General features: G+C 32.8%; 1 protein-coding gene across 1 annotated transcript; it reads left to right on the top strand.

The window, feature by feature from the left end:
• The first annotated feature begins 5,045 nt into the window (after positions 1-5,045).
• LOC127848413 (uncharacterized) lies at positions 5,046-25,564 on the top strand. The gene is made up of 6 exons (XM_052380865.1): positions 5,046-5,437; positions 19,442-19,592; positions 20,659-20,691; positions 21,548-21,570; positions 24,120-24,185; positions 25,316-25,564. The coding sequence occupies exons 1-6, from the start codon at positions 5,267-5,269 to the stop codon at positions 25,367-25,369; spliced, it is 498 nt and encodes a 165-aa protein (XP_052236825.1). The 5' UTR covers positions 5,046-5,266; the 3' UTR covers positions 25,370-25,564.

Here is a 25,564-nt window from a genome sequence, read left to right as displayed (position 1 = left end):
TTAAGTATTTCTTACTTGACCCCCACCATAACGTCTAGTTCTATATATGTGTACGTTACATGTACATATATGCAAACTGGAAATCCTCACATCAGAGTTACTTTGCGGTCAGTCTGACAACAACGAACCCTAGTTGAGTGTGTGATGCACATTATAAAAAAACAGTATACATGATATGTTTGGTATTATTTGAATATATATAGTATACAATTAAAAAAAGTCATTTACTTTGCTGTTCATTGTTTTAGTGGTTTAAACACAACGTTGTTTGTTTATATATTATTTTATATGCGTTTGTTTATTTAACGGTTGTGCCTTATCTTCCAACCATGTGTTGTGGTCCTTAAAGAGTCACTTGTTCACGGTTAGACTTGACTTAAAACATGTCATAATGTTATATATAACCAAGACGCAATATATTTGCGCACGGGTCACTTGTATTGGGACCCGACTATACAACTATAATTATTATACAACTGCGGCAGTCATTTGTGTTGCAAACTTAATTAACAAGATACACAATGAATTTTGGAAAGATACATTGAAATTATTTGTTGAACTTGGTAAAAAAAGAACCATTTTAACATCAGCTTTTGCTTTTGCTTCAAAATCCACTATTTTATCACCCAGAGACAACAATTGGTAGCAAACATGTGTTTTTCAAATCAAGATTCGACAAAGGCGTTAATTTTGTTGGGTACTTGATGCAGAGCACTAATACTTCTACAGTTATGATGATTTTTGCAAAGTATATAACCTTCATCAAGACCACATATTTTTCCTAGCAATAATTGTATCAGTGAACAGATACTTGAAACTCAGAGGCTCTTATGACACAAGATTTATTCAGCCGTTTATCCCCACTAGCCTACGGCCATCTAATAAAAACACAAAAGGTACAAAGCCTATGTATTAAATGATTTATATGAACGAGTCTTCGCCTTTGTGTATATATAAATGGTTAAACATTCTTAATTATATTGGAACAAAAGTATGGCGACATATTTTGATATGCCCTTTTGTATTACATGGGATACCAATTTACAATGGTTTCAATATAGAATTGTACATAGATGCAGTGGTAAAAACTTTTTTTTAAATTTAAAATAGGTATGCCACTTCCGCCAATTTTCATTTTTTGTGAAAATGAATGTGAAACTATTCAACATATATTTTGGGAATGAAAAATTGTAAATCATTTTATAACAGATTTGCTTTCTGAATGTAATCATATTTCGAATCTTCTAAATATGCCTTTAATTATTCTGGGACATGGAAACACGAATGGGTCCTTAAACTTTATATTTGTTTTGATAACATGCTTATTTATAATTGTACATTGAATAAAACTAGACCCACTCTTGAAGCTGGAAACTCGTACCTGTCAGTGCACCGTAACGTTCTAATTGAAATAAACTATTTCAATGATCTGAGCAAAAGTAAAGAATGTTACTATTGTTACCAATTTCGAGTAGTTGTTATTTGTGGTATTGGACATTAGAAGTTTAGTATTGTTAACTGTTTCTTTATAGAAGTATATTTCAATGAAAACGCTTTTGACAGTTGAGTGTATAAAATGTCTTATACTATGCATATGTAACTTGTAAACTCGGTAAGGTATGGAGTGGGATGCCGTCGACCCTCACATACCTATTATATATCATAAAATATATTGAACGGAAAAAATTAAAAAAATAAAATTAAATCAGACTATGCGATATTAGCAACATATTTATCATAATTATGTTTCTGGAATTTTGAGGACACTTGAAGAATACTTAACATATTGTGCAAGCAAGTAAACACTAACAATAAAATTTAACATGTTACCATAAGAAAAAAAAGCGTCATAAATAATGGTATATCTAATAAAAAATAATGTCCATTTTTAGAGGAGATACGCCAAAAAAATATGTTCAAAATAATTATTACCAACGCCCATCAATGTTTTAATATTTGGAAATGTTGGGCATTGATAACAAAACCAAATTGATTAAAATTTCTCTTTTCATTACATACGCATATATAAAGTAAAAGAAACACATTGTTAAACATAAGTTCATCCTCGTAAAACAAAGACAAATACTAACACAATATTTATTAACACACTGTATATGTATATAATTTAATATGTTTTATAATAAAGACCAGGTATACCTAATGTACTGAAATGTATACCGTATGTACTTAAATTATATGATTAACGTGACATTACTATCGTGCTTTGTTTGTTTTGTTATAGTGACGATATACATTGTGCAAGTCATAATAAAACACATGCCATGTTAAAAAACAGAAAGATTAGGAACACATTATTTGTCTTCTTCATTTGATACAAAGTTTCAATCTATTCGCGGTGGTTACCTCAACATGGGTTTAAGGTACACATTTCAAGTACAAGTAAAATCCTCCCAGAGTTAAGGCTATTGCTAGTGTAGGGTTTATGATGCATAGTTTTCCATAATTGCATAAATCGTGATTGCTTTCTGTAGAATAATACTTTGTATATTCTTGTCATTCAAACATGTAAACAGAAATAAACAATGACATGTAATGAGTAAACGTAACAAACGTTTGTCAATCGCCCATCGTCAAATAGTGAGTAATGGCGGCTGCAATATGATGACGCTATGCTCGGAATCAATGTATCTCTGCGTAAAAGTTGCTATTATTTCAGGTTTTGTTTTAGGGATTAACATAAATATAGTCTGAGATTTCCCTCAGTAGAGCAAGTCTCTACAACTGTGCCTCATCTGACCATACTTGGTTGGCAATACAGGATTACTTGAAGATAAAGGACACAACTATTATGAATGAGACGTATTTGTTTACCTGATGACCTCTGGTAGTCTTTTATTAACGAAATGGTGCGCTAATTTCCGTTAACGATACACGACAACATATACAGCATATTTCACATAAACCAATGATATAAGCTGGAGTCACCGATTTGAAAAATGGTAGTGCTTGTAAAGTGGGAAAAATCCCCACCTTTACCATAACAGAACGACATACTTAAATTTAATACACAGAATTTAAAGCTAATACATAATGTTTTTATTGAACTATTCTACAAAACATATGCATTTCCTTTTTATAGTATTCTCTTAACGGTGGAATATTACTTTTCTGAATAAACAAGAGTACATGTAGTAGTATTTCTTTGTTGGAGATTACAAAACAAATCATAGCCAGGAAAAACGCTTCCTGTTAACAGACATTTAAAGTCAACAAACTTGGTCTTAGAAGGCTTAATTTTTAAACGACAGAATATCATATACATCATAGACTTTGGAAATGTAAATACATATCATTGAAGATGTAATCTAAGTCTTAGGTCTATATGGAACACGCAGTGTCATTTCCTTTCAAATGTTTAAAACGTCTCAAATTTTGGTGTTTTGCTGTTTATGTATTCTTCTGTAGTATAAAGGTCAATTAGGAACGTAGGATCAGAGCTCAGACTATGCGATGTTAGAACTAAATTCATCATCATTATGTTTCTGGAATTGTAAGGACACTTGAAGTATACCATGAGAACGACTAGCGTCATAAATATTGGTATATTTAATATAAGGGCTCGTGTTTTATTTGAGATACTTGCGAGAAAGGCTTTAAAACTTCATTTTATTACATGTAAATCCAAAGCAATTATTATTATATTGATAAAACTATATGATCATATCTCCCACAGACCAGCTCAGTGCCGTTATAAAATGGCGGTCCATATGGCATCAACAGGCACCAATCAGGTGAACCGTCTAAAATGACGGCATTATTTATCTCAACCCATTTTCGAGGTCTGGAATACTCGATTAAACATATTTTCTACTGAAGAGGAATGTTGCATTGTTGTACGTTTGTGAAGAATATATGTTAATGCTTTAGCTCGCAAAATTATTGAAACGTTATAACTATTGAGCTTTATGAGTGTGTAAAGCGAGCTTAGGTTCGATGTAGCGAACTGGGGGGAATAAGTTGGTAAGTCGCGGAATCGGATAAATAAGTCGTTAGCACGTAACAAAACGAACTAACTGACTCTTATAAAAGATTTAGTATGCCATTGGAAGGAGATTGAATTCGAGAGTACGAGTTAGTGGGGACGAGTACATTTGTCGTTGGAACGAGTTTGTAAATCGAGGGAACGAATACATAAATCGTTTAAACGCCTTCTGACGTCGTAGAAACGACATAACTGGTGCAAGTACATAGATAATTCGCAAAAATGCATTAGAACGCCGTATAAACAACAAAGTCAGTCAATACAAATACATGTTGTTTAAAGCAAGTTTCAAAATGTCTCACAAAAGGGTGCTAGCCTATTTTCTGACTATTATAAATAGAGCAGAATCGAGTTTTCACATGCATTTCAAACTGTGTATTTTGTATTGGTTGATTATATTGTATCAGCTAGGCACTAAGTCGTTCCGAATATATAATAAAATTATGTATGTTATTATTAAGATTTGGCAATGTCGTGTCTACTATTAATTAACAATTTCTAACAACTTACGAAGTCGTTTAATCGTAGGAAAGAGCCATTAACTCGTAGAAAGAGTAAGAAAGTCATATAAACGACATAAATCGAAACCATCACATGTGATATACTGCAACCGTAGAAGCTTGCACCATCATTTATAGTTCAATAGTTGAGATGTATCGAAACGCACTTAAAAAAACAACAAGAACAAGTTCAGTTACGATCTTAAAAAAATAACAGCAACATAGATTGTGGTATGATATTATAATATAAAGAATTGAAAGTTATTACAAAGGAAGATTCAAAATGTCATATCTTGGGTGAAATAAAGCATGATATATTTTAGCAGGACTTAAACTCCACATTTTGATTTCGATATTTTAAACTTTACATTTTTTTGAGATTCCGATATCTTATTCGTATCGCCGAAGCGCAGTTTACGAACGCAATAATCCATTTATTTATTTCCAATTTTATAAACGCAAAACACTGTTTATCTTATATATTTACTTGTCCGTTTAAACTAGGAAGTGAAATGTGCTTATTTATAAACTATTACGTGAACGTGATATATAATGGGATTTCAAAACAGGGTAGTTTCTGTCATTTATGTTTATATGTTTGTCGCATAAGGAAGAATGAAACAAGTTATTTATTTCTGAATAATGAAATGGAAATTAGAAATTAAAAAAATAGAAATCTGTCAGTTTCGTTTTACAAGATGACTGATTTGTAAAACGATATAATTATTGTGCAGTAGTAAAACTGAATAAATAACAAACAAGAATGGGCGATTTTGAATCACAGAGGAAACAAATCCGTGATTTCAAGCAAGTAATAAATGAAACTTTGGGCATTTACGAACGTAATGCTGTGCTTTTCAAAGACTTTTTGCGGAATTTTCCTATGTGTTCTGACCCGGATGACGACACGAGGTTGCGACAAGAACTTGACAATGTAAGAATTGTTTATCTTCAAAATGACTAAATTTATGAGAGAGAGAGAGAGGGAGACAGGGAGAGAAAGAGAGAGAGAAAGAGCGAGAGAGAGAGAGAGAGAGAGGGTGAGAGGTAGAGAAAGTAGCGAGAGAGATGGATAGAAAGAAGAGAGAGAGAGAGAGAGAGATAGAGAGAGAGATAGAGAGAAGAGAGAGATCTATTGATTAGAGTAGGTCGATAAGAGCGAGGGAGATATCGGATATATAAGAGACTACGTAGGAGAGAGAGAGAGAGAGAGAGAGAGAGAGAGAGAGAGAGGTGATGTCTAAAGTTGATATATATTGCCTTACTTTAACGTGTTGTTTTTTTTATAATATAATAAAATGCTCAGAATATATTTTTAAGATTCCAAGGCTAACAAAAAAGACATTGTATGCATTTTGTCGGGGGAATTGCGATGCGATACGTCATAATCAAGTTATCAATCTGTGAAAGAAATCACACAAATATTTCTACCCGGAAAAAATAAGTCTCGTGATTAGATGATGACTAATCTCGCAAACGCACGCATCTCTTGATGAAGAAGTTGATTACAATATAATCCTTGAAAGTATCGATATAGAAAGGTATTCTTATTTCTTTATGTGCATAATCAACTTTAGAGTAACAACGGAAGCAAATATTTTCTATACATTTAAGAACTAACTATGGAAGCGTATATGATACACCCCAATTATATGGTCATGCCGGATTAGTTTATATTGACTTACTGTGAAATAACATGGTATGTCGTAATAGTTTTGTAGGTTTGTCCCTCTTAATTTAACTCGCCATAACGACATTAAGTTAAAATCTTACGGAAGCGTAAATGGTACACCCCCCATATAATGGTTATGCCGGATTAATTTATATCGACTTACTGTGAAATAACATGGTATGTCGACATAGTTTTGTAGCTTTTTCCCACTTAATTTTACTCGCCATAACGACATTAAGTTAATGTCTCGACGGAAATGTTTCCGGCTTTTCCCGAAAAAATATTTGGTCGACATGATCTAAGTCGACAAATCAACATTATTTTTGGCGTCAGGCTCTTGTGATAATGACTTGCCAACATAGTTTTAGTCGACACGATGAGTTATTTTTTTTACGCCATGACACCTTTTTCATATCTTGCCGTCATAGAATATGAACCCCAATAATATGGTCATGCCGGATTAGTTTATATCGACTGACTGTGAAATAACATGGTATGTCGTCATTGTTTTGTAGGTTTTTTTCTTCTTAATTTTACTCGTTATAACGACATTAAGTAAAAATCTCGACGTAAATGTTTCCGGCTTTTCCCCAAAAACATTTGGTCGACATGATCTAGGTCGACAATTCAACATAATTTTTTGCGTCGTGCTGTTGTGAAAATAACTTGCCATCATAATTTTATTCGACACGATTAGTCATTTTTTTGCGCCATGACAGCTTTTTCATACCATGCTGTCATAGAATGTTGACATCATCACAGCATCAGGGTGTACCATATACACTTCCATAAAAGTCTCGACGTAAATGTTTCCGGCTTTTCCCGAAAAAAATATTTGGTCGACATTATCTAAGTCGACAAATCAATATAATGTTTGGCGTCATGCTCTTGTCAAATTGACTTGCCATCATAGTTTTAGTCGACACGATGAGTTATGTTTTACGCCATGACACCTTTTTCATATCATGCCATCATAGTATGTTGACATCATCACAGCATCAGGGTATACATATACGCTTCCATAACTAACTCATTGACCAGAACGTAGGATAATTGTATTAATTAATGTGATTATCTCGATTAAAATTTTAAGTGAGCTGATTTTAATGCAATTATTTGGCCGTCTTAACTTAAGCATTGAAACGTTTAAATCGTGAATGATGATCATCATCATCATCATCATCATCATCATCATCATCATCATCATCATCATCATCATCATCATCATCATCATCATCATCATCATCATCATCATCATCATCATCATCATCATCATCATCATCATCATCATCATCATCATCATCATCATCATCATCATCATCATCATCATCATCATCATCATCTTCATCATCACCATCATCATCATCATCATCATCATCATCATCGTCGTCATCATGACAATAATGATAATTTTGATAACCATCTTAATCATCATCATAATAATAATCATCAACAATATCAGCTATGGAAACGTATATGGTACACCCTGATACTGTGATGATGTCAACATTCTATGACGGCATGATATAAAAAAGTAGTCATGTCGTCAAAAATAACTCATCGTGTCGACTAAAACAACGATGGCAAGTCATTTTCAAAAGTGCATGACGCCTAAAATTATGTTGATTTGTCGACATAAGATATGTTGTCAAGACGTAAATAATCCGCATGTTGGAATAAGAGCCTAAATTTCTGACAATATTTTATCCTTTAGCCGTTTTGTAAATTTAACTATTTCTGTGTTGTTTACTGTATGACGGCATATATCTTGATGACTTGCAAGTAACAAAATGTTGACATGGCGATATAACTGAAGGAGTCGATATATTTTATGTGGACAAATGGTGTTGTTTAAAAATTATAGAATCGTATATGGTACCCAAATAATATGGTTATGCCGGATTAGATTATATCGACTTACTGTGAAATAACATGGTATGTCTTCACAGTTTTGGGTTTTAAAATCTGTGTTAGGGTTTCAAAAAATGCTCATCACTTCTTTGTCGCTTCAGATGTAACCTTCATATTTGGTAAGCATGTGTATATGGACAAGACCTTACTATACGAACACAATGTTTGACCCCTTTTACATTGACCTTGAACTTAGGGTCCGCGTTTAGGTTTCAAAATCAGCTTTCAGGTTTCGAAAAATGCTCATAACTTCTATCAAAGCATTTTTTCGCGGGCATATGTCATCCTATAGAGACAGCTCTTCTTTATTCAACTTTAACCATTTCTATGACTCTCAAAACATTTAAATGAAAGTACAAAACACTGTTATTCGTGTCAATGTAATCATTTTGATTCGATGAGTTATTGCCCATAATGTTTGTATGTCTGCACTCAGCAGTCACTAATTGAATTTGTATAAAAAATATAGAAGTACCAAGATGCGCGTACACATATGTATATATGTAAATGCATACGTACGTACGTACGCATTTATTGAATTTGTATTAAAAAATATAGAAGTATACATACATACGCACGCACGCACGCCCGCCCGCCCGCCCGCACGCACGCCCGACCGCCCGACCGCCCGCCCGCACGCCCGCACGCCCGCACGCACGCACGCACGCACGCACGCACGCACGCACGCACGCACACACACACACACACACACACACACACACACACACACACACATACATACATACATACATACATACATACATACATACATACATACATACATACATACATACTATTGGTCCTTTCAATGCCTATGTCAACAAATTGGCTGCCCAGTGTTTAGCTCACATAAGCACTTAAGTGCTCATGGTAATATTTGATCGACCTGCGTCCGTCGTGAAACTTTGCCTTGTGAACACTAGAGACCGCATTTCTTGTCCGATCTTCATGAATCTTTGTCAGGGCATTTATTCAAATCATACCTCAACCGAGTTCTAAACTGGTCATGTGGGGTCGGAAACAAGGTCACTTGGTAAACAAAATAAAGACCTTGTGAATACTCTAGAAGTCACTTTTACTTTGCTAAAATGTTTGTGTAAATGATATGTCGCTTCTTGAGTTCGAAAATGGTTCTGGTCGGTTGAAAAACATGGCCGACAGGGGGGGCGGGGCAGTTTTCCGGACATGGCTATAAAGTTACATTGTAAGTCACATTTTTCCCTATCATGAAACTTAGTCAGAATATTGGTTTTATTGATTTCATGGACGAGTTCGAAAATGGTCAAGATCGGTGGGAAAAATGGCTTTTAGGGGGTGGGGCAGTTTTCTCTATATGTATAGTTTGTTTGAAACTGGTTCTGGCTGTCAAAAAAACTTGGCCACCGTGGGGTTATTTTCCATATATTTTATATAGTAAAAGAAGCTTGTGAACACCCTTAAAGACACTTTTTTGCAAATCATTATGAAACTTTTTTTTCCAGTGTGTGTATATATATATTATATATATGTATTCTGTGAGTTATTCTATATTGGAACCACTGCACTTTTGCGTCATTGGTTTTTAAAATGGTAACTAAAATATGCAATTCCATTCTTTTTCATTACCTCTGGCATTAAGTTAACCCATTTTACACCATTTTGCTTTTTTTGATGGTTGTTCATTATTTTTATTTGTAATGATGTATAGTCTTTTTGCTCCAGATTCTTTTTTCAGTAAAAGTTGTAATAAAGGGGGCAAAAAGGGTTTCATAATTTGTTGGGTGGGACAAGATACATTTTTTTTTCAAAAACTCTTCTATTGCTTTTTTACCCCTGTATGGAATTTATGGTCAAATTATACATTCTATTTATTTCATCTAAAGAAATCAAGGTTCCATTTTTAAATATATCCCCTATACAATGAATTCCAGCATCAAACCATGACTAAAGGAAAATACTTTTATTTCCTATTAATATGTTTGGATTGTAGAAAAGTGAATAATATAGAAACTCTTCTGTGTTTAAATCAAATTTATTACAATAAAGTGAGAAGCTTTTTAAAACATCTACCCAAAAAGGATTTCAAATTCTATTAGCTGTATTTAAAGCGTAATGATAACTGCAATTAAAGAGTTTATACTTATCAAAAATAAAACTGAGAATGGAAGATTTTATTCAATTTAATATGGTAATAGGTGGGTTGGGCAATGATATGAACAGGTGATTGAATAATGACACAATAAGTGTTTTTTTAATCACACTTTTGCTAATGTGTTAAAAGTCTTCTTTACCAATTTTCAGAATGTTTTCCATTTTAACAATTTTTTCATCGTAATTTTATTGTTAACATTTTTGACAGGTCTACATGAAAATGTATTCCAAGCATTTTAAAGCTTTGTTGCATCCAATTTAGTTTCCATTTGGTTTTTATGGTATATGAACTATATTTGTTCTTTCCAATCCATACAACATTTGTTTTATCAAAATTAACATCAAGGCCTGACATATATGCAAAATTATGTATAACAGTAAGTGTCTCATTTAGGGATTGTTCGGTACCGTCTTATAAAATAGTAGTATCATCCGCAAACAGGGACAAATTATGTTCAGTTCCCTGAATGGTTATACCTTTTATATTATTGTTATTTCTCAATACTAGTGACAAAACTTCGGCACAGAGGATAAAAATGTAACATGAGAGGGGATCTCCTTGCCTGCAGCCCCTTTCAATAGGGAAAAAGTTAGATAAGTACCCACACTGAAAAACGGCTGATTTAGAATCTTTATATAAAACCTCAAACCAACGTTTTATGTCAGGACCGAAATTTAAGAAAGAAAGTGTACTTTGTACAAAGGACCAGGCCAATAATCGTACGCCTTTTCAAAATCAATTAGGAGAAGTAAGACTGGGATCTCGTTTTCTTCAGTATAGTGCATAATGTCATAAATTAACCTAGTATTTTCCCCTATGTATCTCCCTTAAATAAAACCCGTCTGGTGGTTATGAATTAACTTGTCAATAAATAATTTAAATCTGTTAGCTATTACTCCAGAAGCAATTTTATAAACAGTATTTAAAAGAGTAATTCGACGCAATTTTTTATATGAAGCCAAGATTTTTCACCCGTTGGAATACAGGTTATGATACCTTGAGTTTGTGTTATAGATAAATGACCACACTTATAAGCTTCATTTAATTATCTGACAATAAAAGTACCATTTTTTCAAAACATTTGATAAAATTCTGCACTGAAGCCAGAACTGCCTGGGCTTTTATTATTTGACATCTTTTTTAAAACAGTTGAAGCTTCCTCTAAAGTTATAATACCATCGATTAAAATGGACTCACTCTGGTTTAATTTTGGGCAATTTATGTCTTTTACATAGTTATTAAAGTCTTCGCTACTGCAATCATTATTTTGTTTATAAAGAGACTGATTATACGATGCTATTGAATTGAGAAAACCGGTTTGGTCAGTTATTTCACTATCATCTTCATTTTTAGTTGATATATTGATGTTGTTATTGCATTATATTGTTCAAGGCTACAACAATATCTAGATGACTTTTCATCTTGTTAAGTCCACTAAAATTTGGATCTTAGCATGTATCCTTTTAAATGTGTGCTCTGAATATTTTTATTTCCGTTTTCAAATTTTCAAGTTCTTCAGAGTTTTCATCTCGGAAGTTTTCTTTCAACTCTTTAATTCTTGTAAATAATTTGCTTTCTATAAGTTTTGTTTCTCTTATTTATAAGACCCATATGAAATAGATTTGCCCCTTAATTCCATAAGCAGGGTTTTTAGTAAAAGTTGATCACTTATCGTAAACTGTAATTCACTGTCGGGAATATCGTTTATATTTTGATAACTATAAATGGGAAGTGCGTATTGAAGTTTAATATCATCATTTTTTTGTTGATTTTCTGTACATACATAATGTCTGACAGTAAAGAATTATTATGTTTCCAAAGACCTGGTTTATGAGGAAAGTTACTAAAGGTTAAGTTTAAAGTAATTATCGAGTGTTGCAAGAACTCTGAAGTGATTAAAAATAGATCCAGCCTAGCCTGTTGTATCGGATTTGATATTTACCAGGTAACAATATTTGTATAAATAAAGTTTAAAAAATATATTATACATTTAGATGGGATAATAATATGAACATTTTTTTATAAATTGTCAGTAGCAAAAAGTTTCTTCTACATAGTCAAAAACGAAAAATTGAGAACGCTTCCCGCGAAATCAAAAAAGGAAGCATTATCAAAAATGTACAATAAGAAAAATAAAACGTTCATATAATTGAACAAGCATTTAAAAAAAGTAAATATGTTATAAAGGTAGATCATACCCTTTAATTCCTACTTATGTACTCTTCTTCAATGAAGAAGAATATCTTGGGTAGAAAAAGTGTTATTTTAATCTTTGTACCTTGGTTTCAGTTTTATTAAACTTGAAAGTGGATACAACAAGGTACATGTAAGGAAAAACTCACTACGAATAATATATTGTAATTATTCATAAGTAATCATCAGGTGTAAGATGTTCTCAAAATTATTGAAAAACAGAAACTAAACTAAAGAAGCTAGCGACAAGGCGATTCAGTCCAAACAAAGACCCGGAAAAACTGCAATAGAGTAAACGTATATGCTCTAAATGTTGAAAAAGTAATATATTCTACTTCTTGCATGTGTGTGTGTGTGTGTGTGTGTGTGTGTGTGTGTGTGTGTGTGTGTGTGTGTGTGTGTGTGTGTGCGCGCGCGTGCGTGTGTGTGCGCGCGCGCGTGCGTGTGTGTGCGCACGCGTGCGTGCATCTGTGCACGTGCGTTGGTGTGTGAGTTAGCGTGCGTATGTGTAAAGTGTGTGTTTGTAAAATGATTACAGCTTATGTGTTTCAAGTCGTTAGTACTCGATTTACACTGTAACCAAAAAAGGGGGCTGTGTCATATAACAATAACAACAACAAGAAAAACAACACCATGGCACCTGTCGACTTAATGAAGCTACAATACTACTCGGTCCATACTGATATGCATTCATAAACAATTGACTTATGTTGTACAAATATAATATTGTACAATGGCATATTATGGGTAATTGTTTTATCACGCTATATTCCCCATTAGTATATCTAGGCCTCTAAATGAGCAAATATAAAAGTATATATTACTACTACTTGCATGTGTGCGTGTGGATGGGTGTGTAAGTGTGTGTGTGCGCGCGCGCGCAAGCGTGTGTGTGTGTGTGTGTTTGTACATGCGTGCGTACGTTGCGTGTGTGAACTTACACCGTATGAGATTGTGTCTAATAACAATAGACATAGATTAAGTTCGATTATATAAGTATGATATGCTTAACAAAGTGCGTATCTTTATCGCATTAGAGAGAGAGAAAAAGTACTTAAATTAGGAAATTACAAACAATAAAAAACCAAGAGAACAACAGGATAAAAAAACACACAACACAGATATAAGGGTGGTCTAGTTACAATGTCATGATTAAACTGGTTTGCATACGTATTACAAATACGTGAATATAGACAGTTAATGATATGATATAGAAAAAAAAACACCGTCAGTTCTAACACGGTGAGCCTTATGTTACCGGCGTCGATTTGTGCTAGCTGAAGCCCTGCTGGCGTACGATAGTGAAGCTACCGCCTTCGGCCATGGTTTGTTGAGCCACGTCTGAAAATGTTCGTAATCGATTATCTCAGTGCTCTTTACCTCTGAAGCGTGCATACAGCTTCCCATCGAACGACCACGCTCGCTCCATCGTCTCGGGGTTCTTCAGCCTAACGGACGCTAGAACTTCAGCGTTCAATTTTGTCAGGTCTTCATTCAAGAAAATACCGGAACATTTGAGTAGCTTTGCATTTCGCATTACATCCGATTTTGTTTGGCGCCGTATGAACCTGACGATGACCGGTCGGATCTTCCCTCAGTGATGTTTCCCTATCCAATGCGCTATGTCTATATCCTCATTTCCAACGCGCAGACCAAGCTTGGAACTTAAAAGGGACGACACCTGATAAGTCAACGCTATTGAGGACTTAAAATTGTTCGTCTCCTTGTAGGCCCGTAATTCGCAAATGGTTTCTACGGCTATACTGCTCGTGCTCATTTTAAATTTCTGCAGTACGCTTTTCTGAGTCATTCAGCTTTGTTTTTAGGTCTTGTAGCTCTTTGTCTTTGCTGGTTATTTGACAATGTAACGATTCAATTTCCTTTGTCTGGTCGAATATGTTGCATTCAATGATTTCCAAGGCTTTTTTGGACTTCTGCCCCTTTAAACTTTCGAATATAGACGAGTCTAATGAGCTATTGTCTGTTAACTCGCTCGCAGTAGATGAATGCTGGCGTTTGTTCATGATTTCACAACTAACACGGGATTAACGGGACAGTATTCACAATAAACCCTTAAACACTCGTGTTCACTTTAGCTACTGTCACGGTAAACTATTAACATGTTTATTGATGCGTCACCGAGGCGCCAGACAATGACAATGACAATCACAATGACCTTATGTGTGTATACACATATTATGTCAATATCCAGAGTCTTTCTCACACCCCACCCGTCAATAGAAAAATACAAAAGCTTGAGAAAAAGCCTTCTAAAAGTCACAAACCTCGTTTTATTTTTTTACATGTCACATCCTGTTCAATAAACTTCACATCACTCACAAATGTTATTTGTGTGCCTCACACGCGTTTTTTTTTTAGTTTTTAGAATTACATTTTAAATTGATGCTCACTCAATACCGGAAGCGGATTGTCTTCATTATGAAACTTAGTCAGAAAATTGGTATTATTGATTTTTTCAGACAAGTTCGAAATTGGTACTCATAGGTGGGGCAAAAATGGCCGCCATGGGGTGGAGCCGTTTTCTCTTTTCGTTTATAATGTAAACATGTAAAAACTCTAGAAGTTGCATTTTTATCCCAATCTTCATGAACTTTGGTCTAAGCGTATGTTTCCTTGATACTTTCGTATTGTAAAATGGTTCTTGTCAATCAGTATCAAAAACCAGGTTGGGTAATTTTCTATATATGCTTATATTAAAAACTATGGAAGATTTTAACCTCGACTTGAAGTCAGCCTTTGTTATATAAATGTTCTGAATTATTTGCACACGAGTTTAACTCGTCTTTAATTTCATCTCATTCCCTCAGGTGTGCGACCCAGTGCCTCTTAGCCCTCTTATTTGTGTTACTTGTTTTTGTTGTTTAAGGACATATCACTTTCTGAAATAGTCAGAAGTGGTTAGAGTAATGTCAAATAATAATTACTCATATTAGCATTCTATATTAAGTTTGGAACAATATGCAGAACTAAAATATCATATACTTCAGTGATACATGAACCAGTTCTAATGAAATCTTTCAAAAAGAGTAAATAATCACATGATTTCACCTAATAAACCACTTTCTTCTTGTGCGTTGTAAGTCCTTATTTATTTATTTTTTGTTCATAAATCCATTGACACCAGCTGGAACCTACACTACTGTAGAAGATAATGTTAGAGTATGATTAAATATAACACACTAGAAACACTGAATAATAAGATCATTTTTTGTAAGAAAAAAATGTAAACAACTTGAGTCTAAAAATAGTTGGGAAAAGTATGGATGACCAGGATGACAAATATAAATTTGATTGAAACTTTTGGAAACAGTGTAAAATATCACTTTAACAAACACATTGATATATCAATATCTTTATAGTATTAACATACGCTATAAAATTAAAGGGTTTGTATTATCATGCTTTCAATATTTATGTATCTTTCATTTTTAAATTATCATTTCTGGCCCACCATACTTTTTAATTTCCCCCACCTCTATAGTGGTGGGGACATATTGTTTTTGCGCTGTCTGTTGGTTTGTTTGTTTGCGTCAAACATTAACATTTGCCATGACTTTTGCAATATTGAAGATAGCAACTTGATATTTGGCATGCATGTGTATCTCATGAAGCTTCACATTTTGAGCGGTGAAAGGTCAAGGTCATCCTTCAAGGTCAAATGTCAAATATATAGCTTCAAAGCGGCGCAGAAGGGGACATAGTGTTTCTGACAAACACATTTTTGCTCAAGTGTACTATTTTTTTACTCTAGTTGTTTAAATTTTTTCTTGCACAAAGGTATCCCTTTTTCAGTGTTTCTAGTGTGTTATATTTAATAATACTCTAACATTATCTTCTACAGTAGTGTAGGTTCCAGCTGGTGTCAACGGATTTATGAACAAAACAAGAAAATAAGGACTTCCAAAGCCCAAGAAAAAAGTGGTTTATAAGGTGAAAACATGTTATTATATACTCTTTTAAAAAGATTTCATTAGAACTGGCTCATGTTTCACTGAAGCATATGTTATTTTAATTCTGCACATTGTTCCAAACTTCATAATACAATGTTAATATAAGGAATTATTGTTTTACATTACCCCACTCACTTCTGACCATTTCAGAAAGTGATATGTCCTTAACTTTGTTTTCATTTGTCTTACTTTTTCTGAATAAATACTAAAGAACAGTTTGAAACTCATTACCTGTTAGGTTGTTTTATAAATCATCTTTTTAAATTTGATATTTAGAATTAAAGATTTATAATTTGAATTATCAGATTCTATGCGAAGATTTGAAGGTCAACTTTTGTTAAATCTGAATTAAGTTTTTATTGAATCGTATATTAATGCTCACCATTATGTATCTGCTTGATACTTCACTGCAGCTATTAAAGTGTTATCTTGAACGCGCTTTCCGGTCTTATAAATGTAAGATGTTTAGTTATCTCTAGTTGAAAGTGTTCATGTTTTGTGTGAGGAACAAATTTGCATATAGCCGAATTAAATACCAAAACTAACCTACTTACATCGATGAGGCGAAGAAAAGAGCGTTTCAATTCTTATACATGCAATTACGATTATCATTCTGCATATGTTTTCAATGGTTTGGCTAAAAGAAATATAATTTGGGATATATATTCGTGCATTAATTTAGTAGTCGCCCCTTTTACAATACGCAGTTTTGACTGTGTGCATGTCGCACATGGCATAATTAAACCAAGTTGTCCCACACTCGATTTCCTCGTGCGCTTCGTGGAGGCAACTCACTTAATTGAATATTAAAGCCCAGTCAAATGATATACTATAGCCAATAATATATAATGTACACTGGTGAAACATAGGGCAATTGTAATTATGTAATAAACTGCAAGAAAAATAAAATGTTATTAAAGTCAATCGTTTCTTAAATATTCGCCGTGCATTTTTGTCGTTTTACAATGACGACTGCATATAAAATTGGCGATTAAATGCATAATTCGCTTTCAATAATCCAGTTGAGTATATATATATTTGGATAGACCATAGACCGATCTAGTCAAAGGGTACGTGTATCATAACTCATATAAAACTATACCGGCTCGTAAACAAATATTTCAAAATTTTGAAAATATTTTGATAAGTAATGTGCGATGTGGAATATGGAAATAAAAGCAAACTACAACCTTACTAGCTTTGAAGACTGTTCATGTTTTGGTATTATTGACACAGCTGAGTAGGTGATTTCGCTTAAGTGCAAATTTTGACGGACAATGAAGAAAGACCGATCACATTAACTAGCCCTAAAATTGATCTACAAATAACCCAATTTTGTGTCAATTTTGAATAATTTTCCATTTCCTCAAAAACGAATAATTTGACCATTAAACAAAAATCTAATTGCAGTATGAACATTTATTTCAAACATGTACTATATACACTGGAGTTTCAGGAATAGAAAATCAAGTAAGAAAATACAAAATAAACATATCATATATTTGCGACAGTGTTAATATTAAATATAAGATTTACAAAAGTCGTTTTGTTTAATATATTGAAGTTTGAAATAAAATGTTAATAAATCTTTTAAAAAGAGCCATATATTTAAAGGAACATTCCACAATTTACGAGGATTTCATAACTAAATGACCGCCATGTTTTCAAACAATTAGTAACGTTTCATTCATTCTTTTGCAATCTAACAATGAAATGAAGAACATTGTGAATCTGTTTTTTGCCAAGTTTGCAATGTCTGTAAATGTGTACAACAATATGAGTGAATTTATTTTAGCAAACAAAATAACAACGTTTAACTACTTCAAGATCAATTCCAAAAACAAGAATATCAATTTGTGTTGCTTATCGAAACACTGTAAATAAAACTCGAAACGAAACTTACTTGAACTAAACTAACTTAACAATAAAATTTGCAAAATATAACCAATTTTTAAGAATATATTTGTGCATATGTAATTAGTAACCATCCAATATTTCAGTGAAGGCCAAGAACAAAGAAGTCGCACTTTTAATCGAATCAGGAACTGGCAGTTGCTCCCGCTGCATTTCACACACATGTTCTAGGACGGGTATGAAGTCATCTTTACACTCAAACTGCGCTTTCTTTACAAAGTATCTCTCTTGAATACGATCAATGGTTTACAATTCGCAAGGAAGCCGAAATGAAAAACCTCAGTGTCACTAAGAAACAAATCTGCAATATAAAAAAAAGTTGTGAGTCGTTAAACACACGTTTTGCATGTATTAGTTAAAGAGAAATATCTAAACGAATCAATCGAGATTTAAGCTCTCTAAATGCCCATAAAATCTAACGAACACATTAATATTTATTGTTTGCAAATGTTATTTTTACCTTTATACAAAGCATTCCTGATGTAAAAATGGACTGTCTGAGGCATTGCGTGTTTCAAACGAATATACCAGAAACTAAACATCTGTTCGACGCCGGAAGTCATGAACCAATGTTGCAATGATGTGATGATGTCAAAATTCTATGACGACATGATATGGAAAAGGTGTCATGGCTTAAAAAATAAACTCATCGTGTCGACTAAAACTATGATGGCAAGTCATTTTTACAAGAGCATGACGTCAAAAATTATGTAGATTTGTCGACTTAGATCATGTCGACCAAATATATTTTCGGGAAAAGCCGGAAAAATTTACGTCGAGACTTCAACTTAATGTCGTTATGACGAGTAAAATTAAGGTGGGAAAGCTACAAAACTATGTCGACATATCATGTTATTTCACAGTAAGTCGGTATAAATTATTCCGGCATGACCACATTATTGGGGTGTACCATATACGTTTCCATAATCAGCCATAGACTCAGAATCCTTTTCATTTTATTTATTTCCGTTACCATCGTTGATCCGCGATCTTTATTATTGATCATCTCCGAATCATCAGCAACAAAACATTTTTTCATTTGCAGAAACAACAAGAACTTATTAATGTCGTTGTAATTATTTTCATTGAAGATTACTTTGGTAATACTGCTTCTGATATTGATCATGATGTGACAATGACTTATAGATACTACCACTTCTAAATGATCAGAAGAAAATCATCACAGAAACGGAAAATCTTATCCTTAGTGCCAAAAACAAGATAGCCGACTCAATAATAGAACTGCGACCAAAGCAAGGATCACTTGGTGCTCGTAAAAAAATGCCCTTAGAAAATGGTAAGACTTAAATGAACGTTTACAATCTGTAGTAGGAAGTTGAAAGTAAAGTATAATTTAATTAAAGACAGACAAAATCATCATAAAAAGGATGTTAAAAGAGGCTTCTTTGTGATTAATTACTTAACATTTAGTGTGTGTCAAAGTATTGTTAAAGTGAGTAAAACTATGGCAATTATATCATTTTATAGTATATATATGTGCGTTTGCGTATGAGAGATATTCGGATATAATTAAAAGGAAATTTTAACAAAACTCAATGAAAATAAATCAACACAATCTTTTTTACAGCGACACATACATTTGCACACCTTTATGAACCATTAAAATTAAAAACAATGTTTTGCTCATGCATAATCTTGTTTATCACACGTTTTAATGACGTCATCATTCGCAAATGTATCACGTTTTAACGTTGGCTGGAAAATGCTTAGCTATTGTCATTTAACATAAAATGTAAGTTTTCGTTACTCTATCAAACATTTATTTCACTCCAGGATATGGTAAAATATACGCCAATCTTTATAATACTTGCCCAGTACCATTAGTGAATTTAGTTTAATCGATCATGTATACACCTTAATACTAAACAAAAATGCTTTTTTTCTTAGAACATAGAAGAACAACTTTTATTTCAACAAATACATATATACACGATTGAAATAGACCTTTATGGTCCTTGCTCAACACATCACATTATCATGATTTAATATTCATATCATATCCATATGAAAATGACGTCCGCGTATTGAAAAAAAGTTATTGAGCTATCCATAAAAATTTCATATAATTAAATTGCTTTTTTGATGTTAAAGATGCGTTTGCAACAAAGTTATGTAAGCTTATCGGTATCTGCGAAAAATAGGTCGTTTCAGTGATTAGCATATGATATGTGATAGCATTGAAAGATCATTAATTGATATTATTCAACGCTCATCGTTCATATGCATGTGTGCGCTTAACATTGAGATAATAAAACTAAAATTACAATCGTATATACTTGCTTTAAACTTATGCATATTAATGTCTTCAATTTTTACATTATGTTTTTTTTTTCATGTTTCAGATTTAAGCCAAGACAGTGCCATCTTTTCAGCTGGTAAGAAAATCAACATTATTTTAGATATAAATATTAATGATGGTCCAGTTAAGGCCTTGTAATGGAAAATAAAATGATAAGTTGAGGTTCTTAAGGTAAGAAATCAAACCACATAGCGTTTGTGTTAAAAAGGCATACTTGAACACTTGCCAAGTAAGCGACCGCTCAATCCACTTAGTTGTTCTTACAAAAATGCTCATATCCTTTCGCGCACAGTTTATGTTGGAGTGCGTGGAGGCGATAAACGGTTGTGATTGTTAAATGTGTGGGTTTTTTTAAATTTCATTTATAGCCGACGAGTGGTCAATTGTTGTGGGGACATCACAAAATAATGAGGCAATTATTTCCATTCTCAATATATACGAATATGATTTCAAACAACTGTAGAACATCGTTCATCTTTAATGCTAGTTAGAAAGTGATGTTTTGTTTGGCTGATCACATATAACGCAATACAGTCACTGTTCCTATTGTTAAGTGCCATAGATACATTTTACGTAAATAAATTCGAATATGCCTGGCGCACGCTAATCATAAATACAACATACTGAGTCCGTTCGGAAGCGGTGAGCTATGCGTATTTTAGCTGATAACAAGCTGGTGTAATAGCTCCCTTGTTAGAGATGTTTCAACATATTTTATTAAAGGCCGTTTTTACTGTTTTGTTTTGTATACATTTTTATGTAAAGTTATAATAATCCAAAGAACGCAACAAATAAAGTTCAAATAATTTTCTTCATTAAACAGCTTTTGCTTTTGTTGTTAAAATACGAATTGGTTAGGATATATTGGTAACACATACTAAGGGTTACACAAAATAAATATATATTTTATATTGGTGTGTTCTTTTTTGAAGATTCAACAATTCTTCAAAGAGAGGTATGTATACCATATCTAATGTTTATGTGTAAATTTTTTGTTAGTTTCTATCTGTCCTTTTTTCTTAGCTTAGTTTTTTCGCACTACTGCTATTACTACTACTACTACCACTACTACTACTACTATTACTACCACTACTACTACTACTACCACTTCTACTCTTCCCTCCCTTCTTCTCTCCCTCCGGTAAATACAATTTATAACAACCCGGTTACGAAAAGTGTTTGTCTCTGAAGCTCTTGTTTAATCTGTTTTTGATAAAATGATATGTATTTGTATATTACTTCGAATAAACAGTATACTACTACCACCACCACCACTACTACTACTACTACTACTACTACTTCTACTACTACTACATCTATAATTACTACTACTACTTCTACTACTACTACTACTACTACTACTACTACTACTACTACTACTACTACTAGAACTACTTCTACTTTCACTACTACTACCACTACTACTACTACTACTACTACTACTACTACTACTACTACTACTACTACTACTACTACTTCTACTACTACTACTACTACTACTACTACTACTAGTACTAGTACTACTACTACTACTACTACTACTACTACTACTACTACTACTACTACTACTACTACTACTACTACTACTACTACTACTGCTAAGACGACTATTACTACTACTAGTTCTACTACTACTACTACTACTACTACTTCTACTACTACTACTTCTACTACTACTACTACTACTACTACTACTACTACTACTACTACTACCACTACTACTACTACTACTATTACTACTACTACTACTACTACTACTACTACTACTACTACTACTACTACTACTACTACTACTACTACTACTACTACTTCTTCTACTACTACTATTACTTCTACTACTACTATTACTACTTCTACTACTATTGTGTTTTGTATAATTGTTTTGATAAGTTCTTTCCCTACAGATGAATATTGTTCTTTATGAATTAATAAACGGCCCGTCTGTTCTTTCCCTACAGACGAATATTGTTCTGTTTAAATTAATAAACGGCCCGTCTGTTTTGAGAAAACAAAATAAATGCAAGAACAATCAAGCATATAATACTATTTAACTAGGTTGTTTTTACATCTTTCTGTGCATTTCATGTTTAAAAAAAGACATAAATTTTGTTATACATGCAAGAACTATAGAAAAAGAAATTTTAACTTTTTTGACTCATGTTTGCGATGTTCTTTCATGTGGTGACAATAATAAATAATTATTGTTAACAACGTTGAATTAAATTCAACCAACAATTAAAAAAAATCAATGGTTTTTATTATTTGCGAATCATTATTTCAAAGACTCGATGTTTCAATCGGATATTTCATGGGAGCAAGAATTTCAATGCTGTAAGACACCGTCAACATTAATTATTTCAATAATTTTATTGAATTACAAGAGTAACTTTCATTTTTCGGAAAACGCTCTATTCTTAAGTGTTTCAAGTTATTGTCACAAGATAAAGATTATATGTTTACAATGTTGCAACATACACAATATTAATGTTGACGTATAGATGATGCAATTCAAAACTATGTGTTCCATTTTAGTTTGAAAAGGGGTTTGCGTAATATAACACGATTATATTTCAATTTGTTCACCGACCATAATATATTTTACTTGATTGCTTATCATAACTGTCCAGTGTAAAATGAATATAATACGTTATAAAATAATAACCATGTTATATGAGAGACAAAACTGTTCCCGAAGCACAATTTTGAATATTATAAGTTATTCAATGACATTATAAACAGATACATTATGATGATTAAACCGAGAGATATCACATTTAGTTGAAAGTTATGCGACTTTCATAAAACTTAACATTATTACATTATATTGCCGATTCACACTATATTTATCTTGTTTTACAACTTTATGCATACATAATTGTTTCTGATTGCTACTAAATATTCAAGAAAATAAATGAGGCGACTCACAATTCAATATCATTTTAAGCTATTATTGTATTTATTTAATGTTCACACCTATCCGACAAGTAACATCTTTCTTTTTCTATCTTCTCTTATTCCGTTTCCAGCCGGAACTTAATTTTGGGGTGGAGCACTTAACTAAGTGGTTCTGCGCATGATAGCTCAATAAAATGCTCTCGAAATGATTATCAATTATATTATTTTTACTTTTGGTTTTATATAACATCTTTTATGTTTAATAATTATATTTGGCAGAAACCAACTTTATAAAACATTAAATTTACATCTAATAGTATGGATTTTTATCTTACAAAGTGACCATTTTATTGCAGTGTCTTCGAATATCTCATTGTAATGAACCGTTTTAGTAAAGATCAGAAATGACCTTTGTATAATATGTTCAGAGTACATATGGCGATACAGTACAGAGTTATCAACTATGCATGTTTTCTGTAATGTAAAGGGATTTGTAAAGAACTTCTAACAGTTAACAACAAGATAAATTCGTTGTCTCGACAAATGTCAACGTATAGAGAATTCAGATCCATTCACTTACATTTGAACATGTTTCTTTATTGTTTGCAGTCTGCTGGTACTCATCCGTCCGATGAAAGCAGTCCTACTTCTTCATTACTAGCCGGTGAACCTATGGTAAATATGTTATAAATATCTTGGCAAAGTTATTGAAAGCAATCTTAGCCCCTCAAATACTTTCCCTTAAGCACTTATGCGCTAACTCATTGCGGTCGTTATCTAAGGTAAAGCCGTAGTTTTCACTTTAAGATGACTCGATCTTCATTTTTTCTCTGACAGACTTTAAATGAATTGTCAAGAAAAGTACGAAAAATAACGCGTTTTTGTAATGAACGCGATATGCGATACATGGTATTATTAGATTATCATTTCAATATAACACCAATATTTATATCTTTGAAAACATGATTTGTTTGTCACATGTTAGATACTATGTACCGCATTTGTTTATTTATGCTCGGTTGTTAATGTTATGAACAATAATGTCTGTTTGCGTTCCTCGGTCTTAAAGGGTTATTTAAATATTTTTTACGTCTGCTTACCTGTGCAATAACTGTTCCAGCAACTATCCTGCAATGTTTAAAGAGTGTATGAAACCTAAGAGTTTATGAAACCTAAACGTGTCGTATAGTGCGAGGCTAAACATGAATCTGCCGTTATGTGTGTTAAACCGTTGGTGCAAATTGGAATCGTGCATGTGTGACTTAACCGCTATACAAATCGAAACGCCGAATGCACTGCCTTTGGCCTCAATTGCAAAAATTTGGATGCAGCCAACTTTCATAAATTAAATTATGATGTTAAAATCGGAAATATAAATAAAACACATTCAATTGTGCCTAAACGCAATTGTAGGCGACCAGTTAGCATAGGACCCAAAGTATGTAATAACTTAGTCCTTATATCACCAAATGGTTCCTTGTTAAGGTATTTGCAGAAAATATACCATATATGCTGACAATTGTAGAATACAATTCCATATAAAAATGAAATGATTTACATCAACAAAAAATTAAATGACATTGAAATACCAGATACAAGGCTACACTATAAATGCAATAACATCTTTTCTAAGATATTAAACGATTCTTGTCAATTTCATCTTGCGAGCAATTGCATTAACGCAGCGCATTTTTAGCGTGCGCACGCATAACATCTGAATTTGAATATTAATATAAAGAACGTATGTCAATAGTATTTCAAAAGCATACATGATTGCACACCAAAAACCGTATGTTTTTTTTCAGGAAAACCAACTCAGCAATTCGAGTTCTGACGAGGATTACAACGCCAAACACTAGTGACACACTATATACATGCATGTCAGAATCCATAGACCACACACACTTTTAACTCAAAGTTCACAGATATTCGTATCTTTTTAAAGTGTAATACATTTATATAATAATTAATATCTTATAATCGAAATTATTTTAAATTAATGTAAGAAAACGAAAGATAAAATCAATGAAGACTATTTATTTTCTGGGCTACGA

Source organism: Dreissena polymorpha, chromosome 10 (assembly GCF_020536995.1).
Source record: "Dreissena polymorpha isolate Duluth1 chromosome 10, UMN_Dpol_1.0, whole genome shotgun sequence".
NCBI lineage: Eukaryota > Metazoa > Mollusca > Bivalvia > Myida > Dreissenidae > Dreissena > Dreissena polymorpha.
This window is presented reverse-complemented; position numbering and strand designations above follow the sequence as displayed.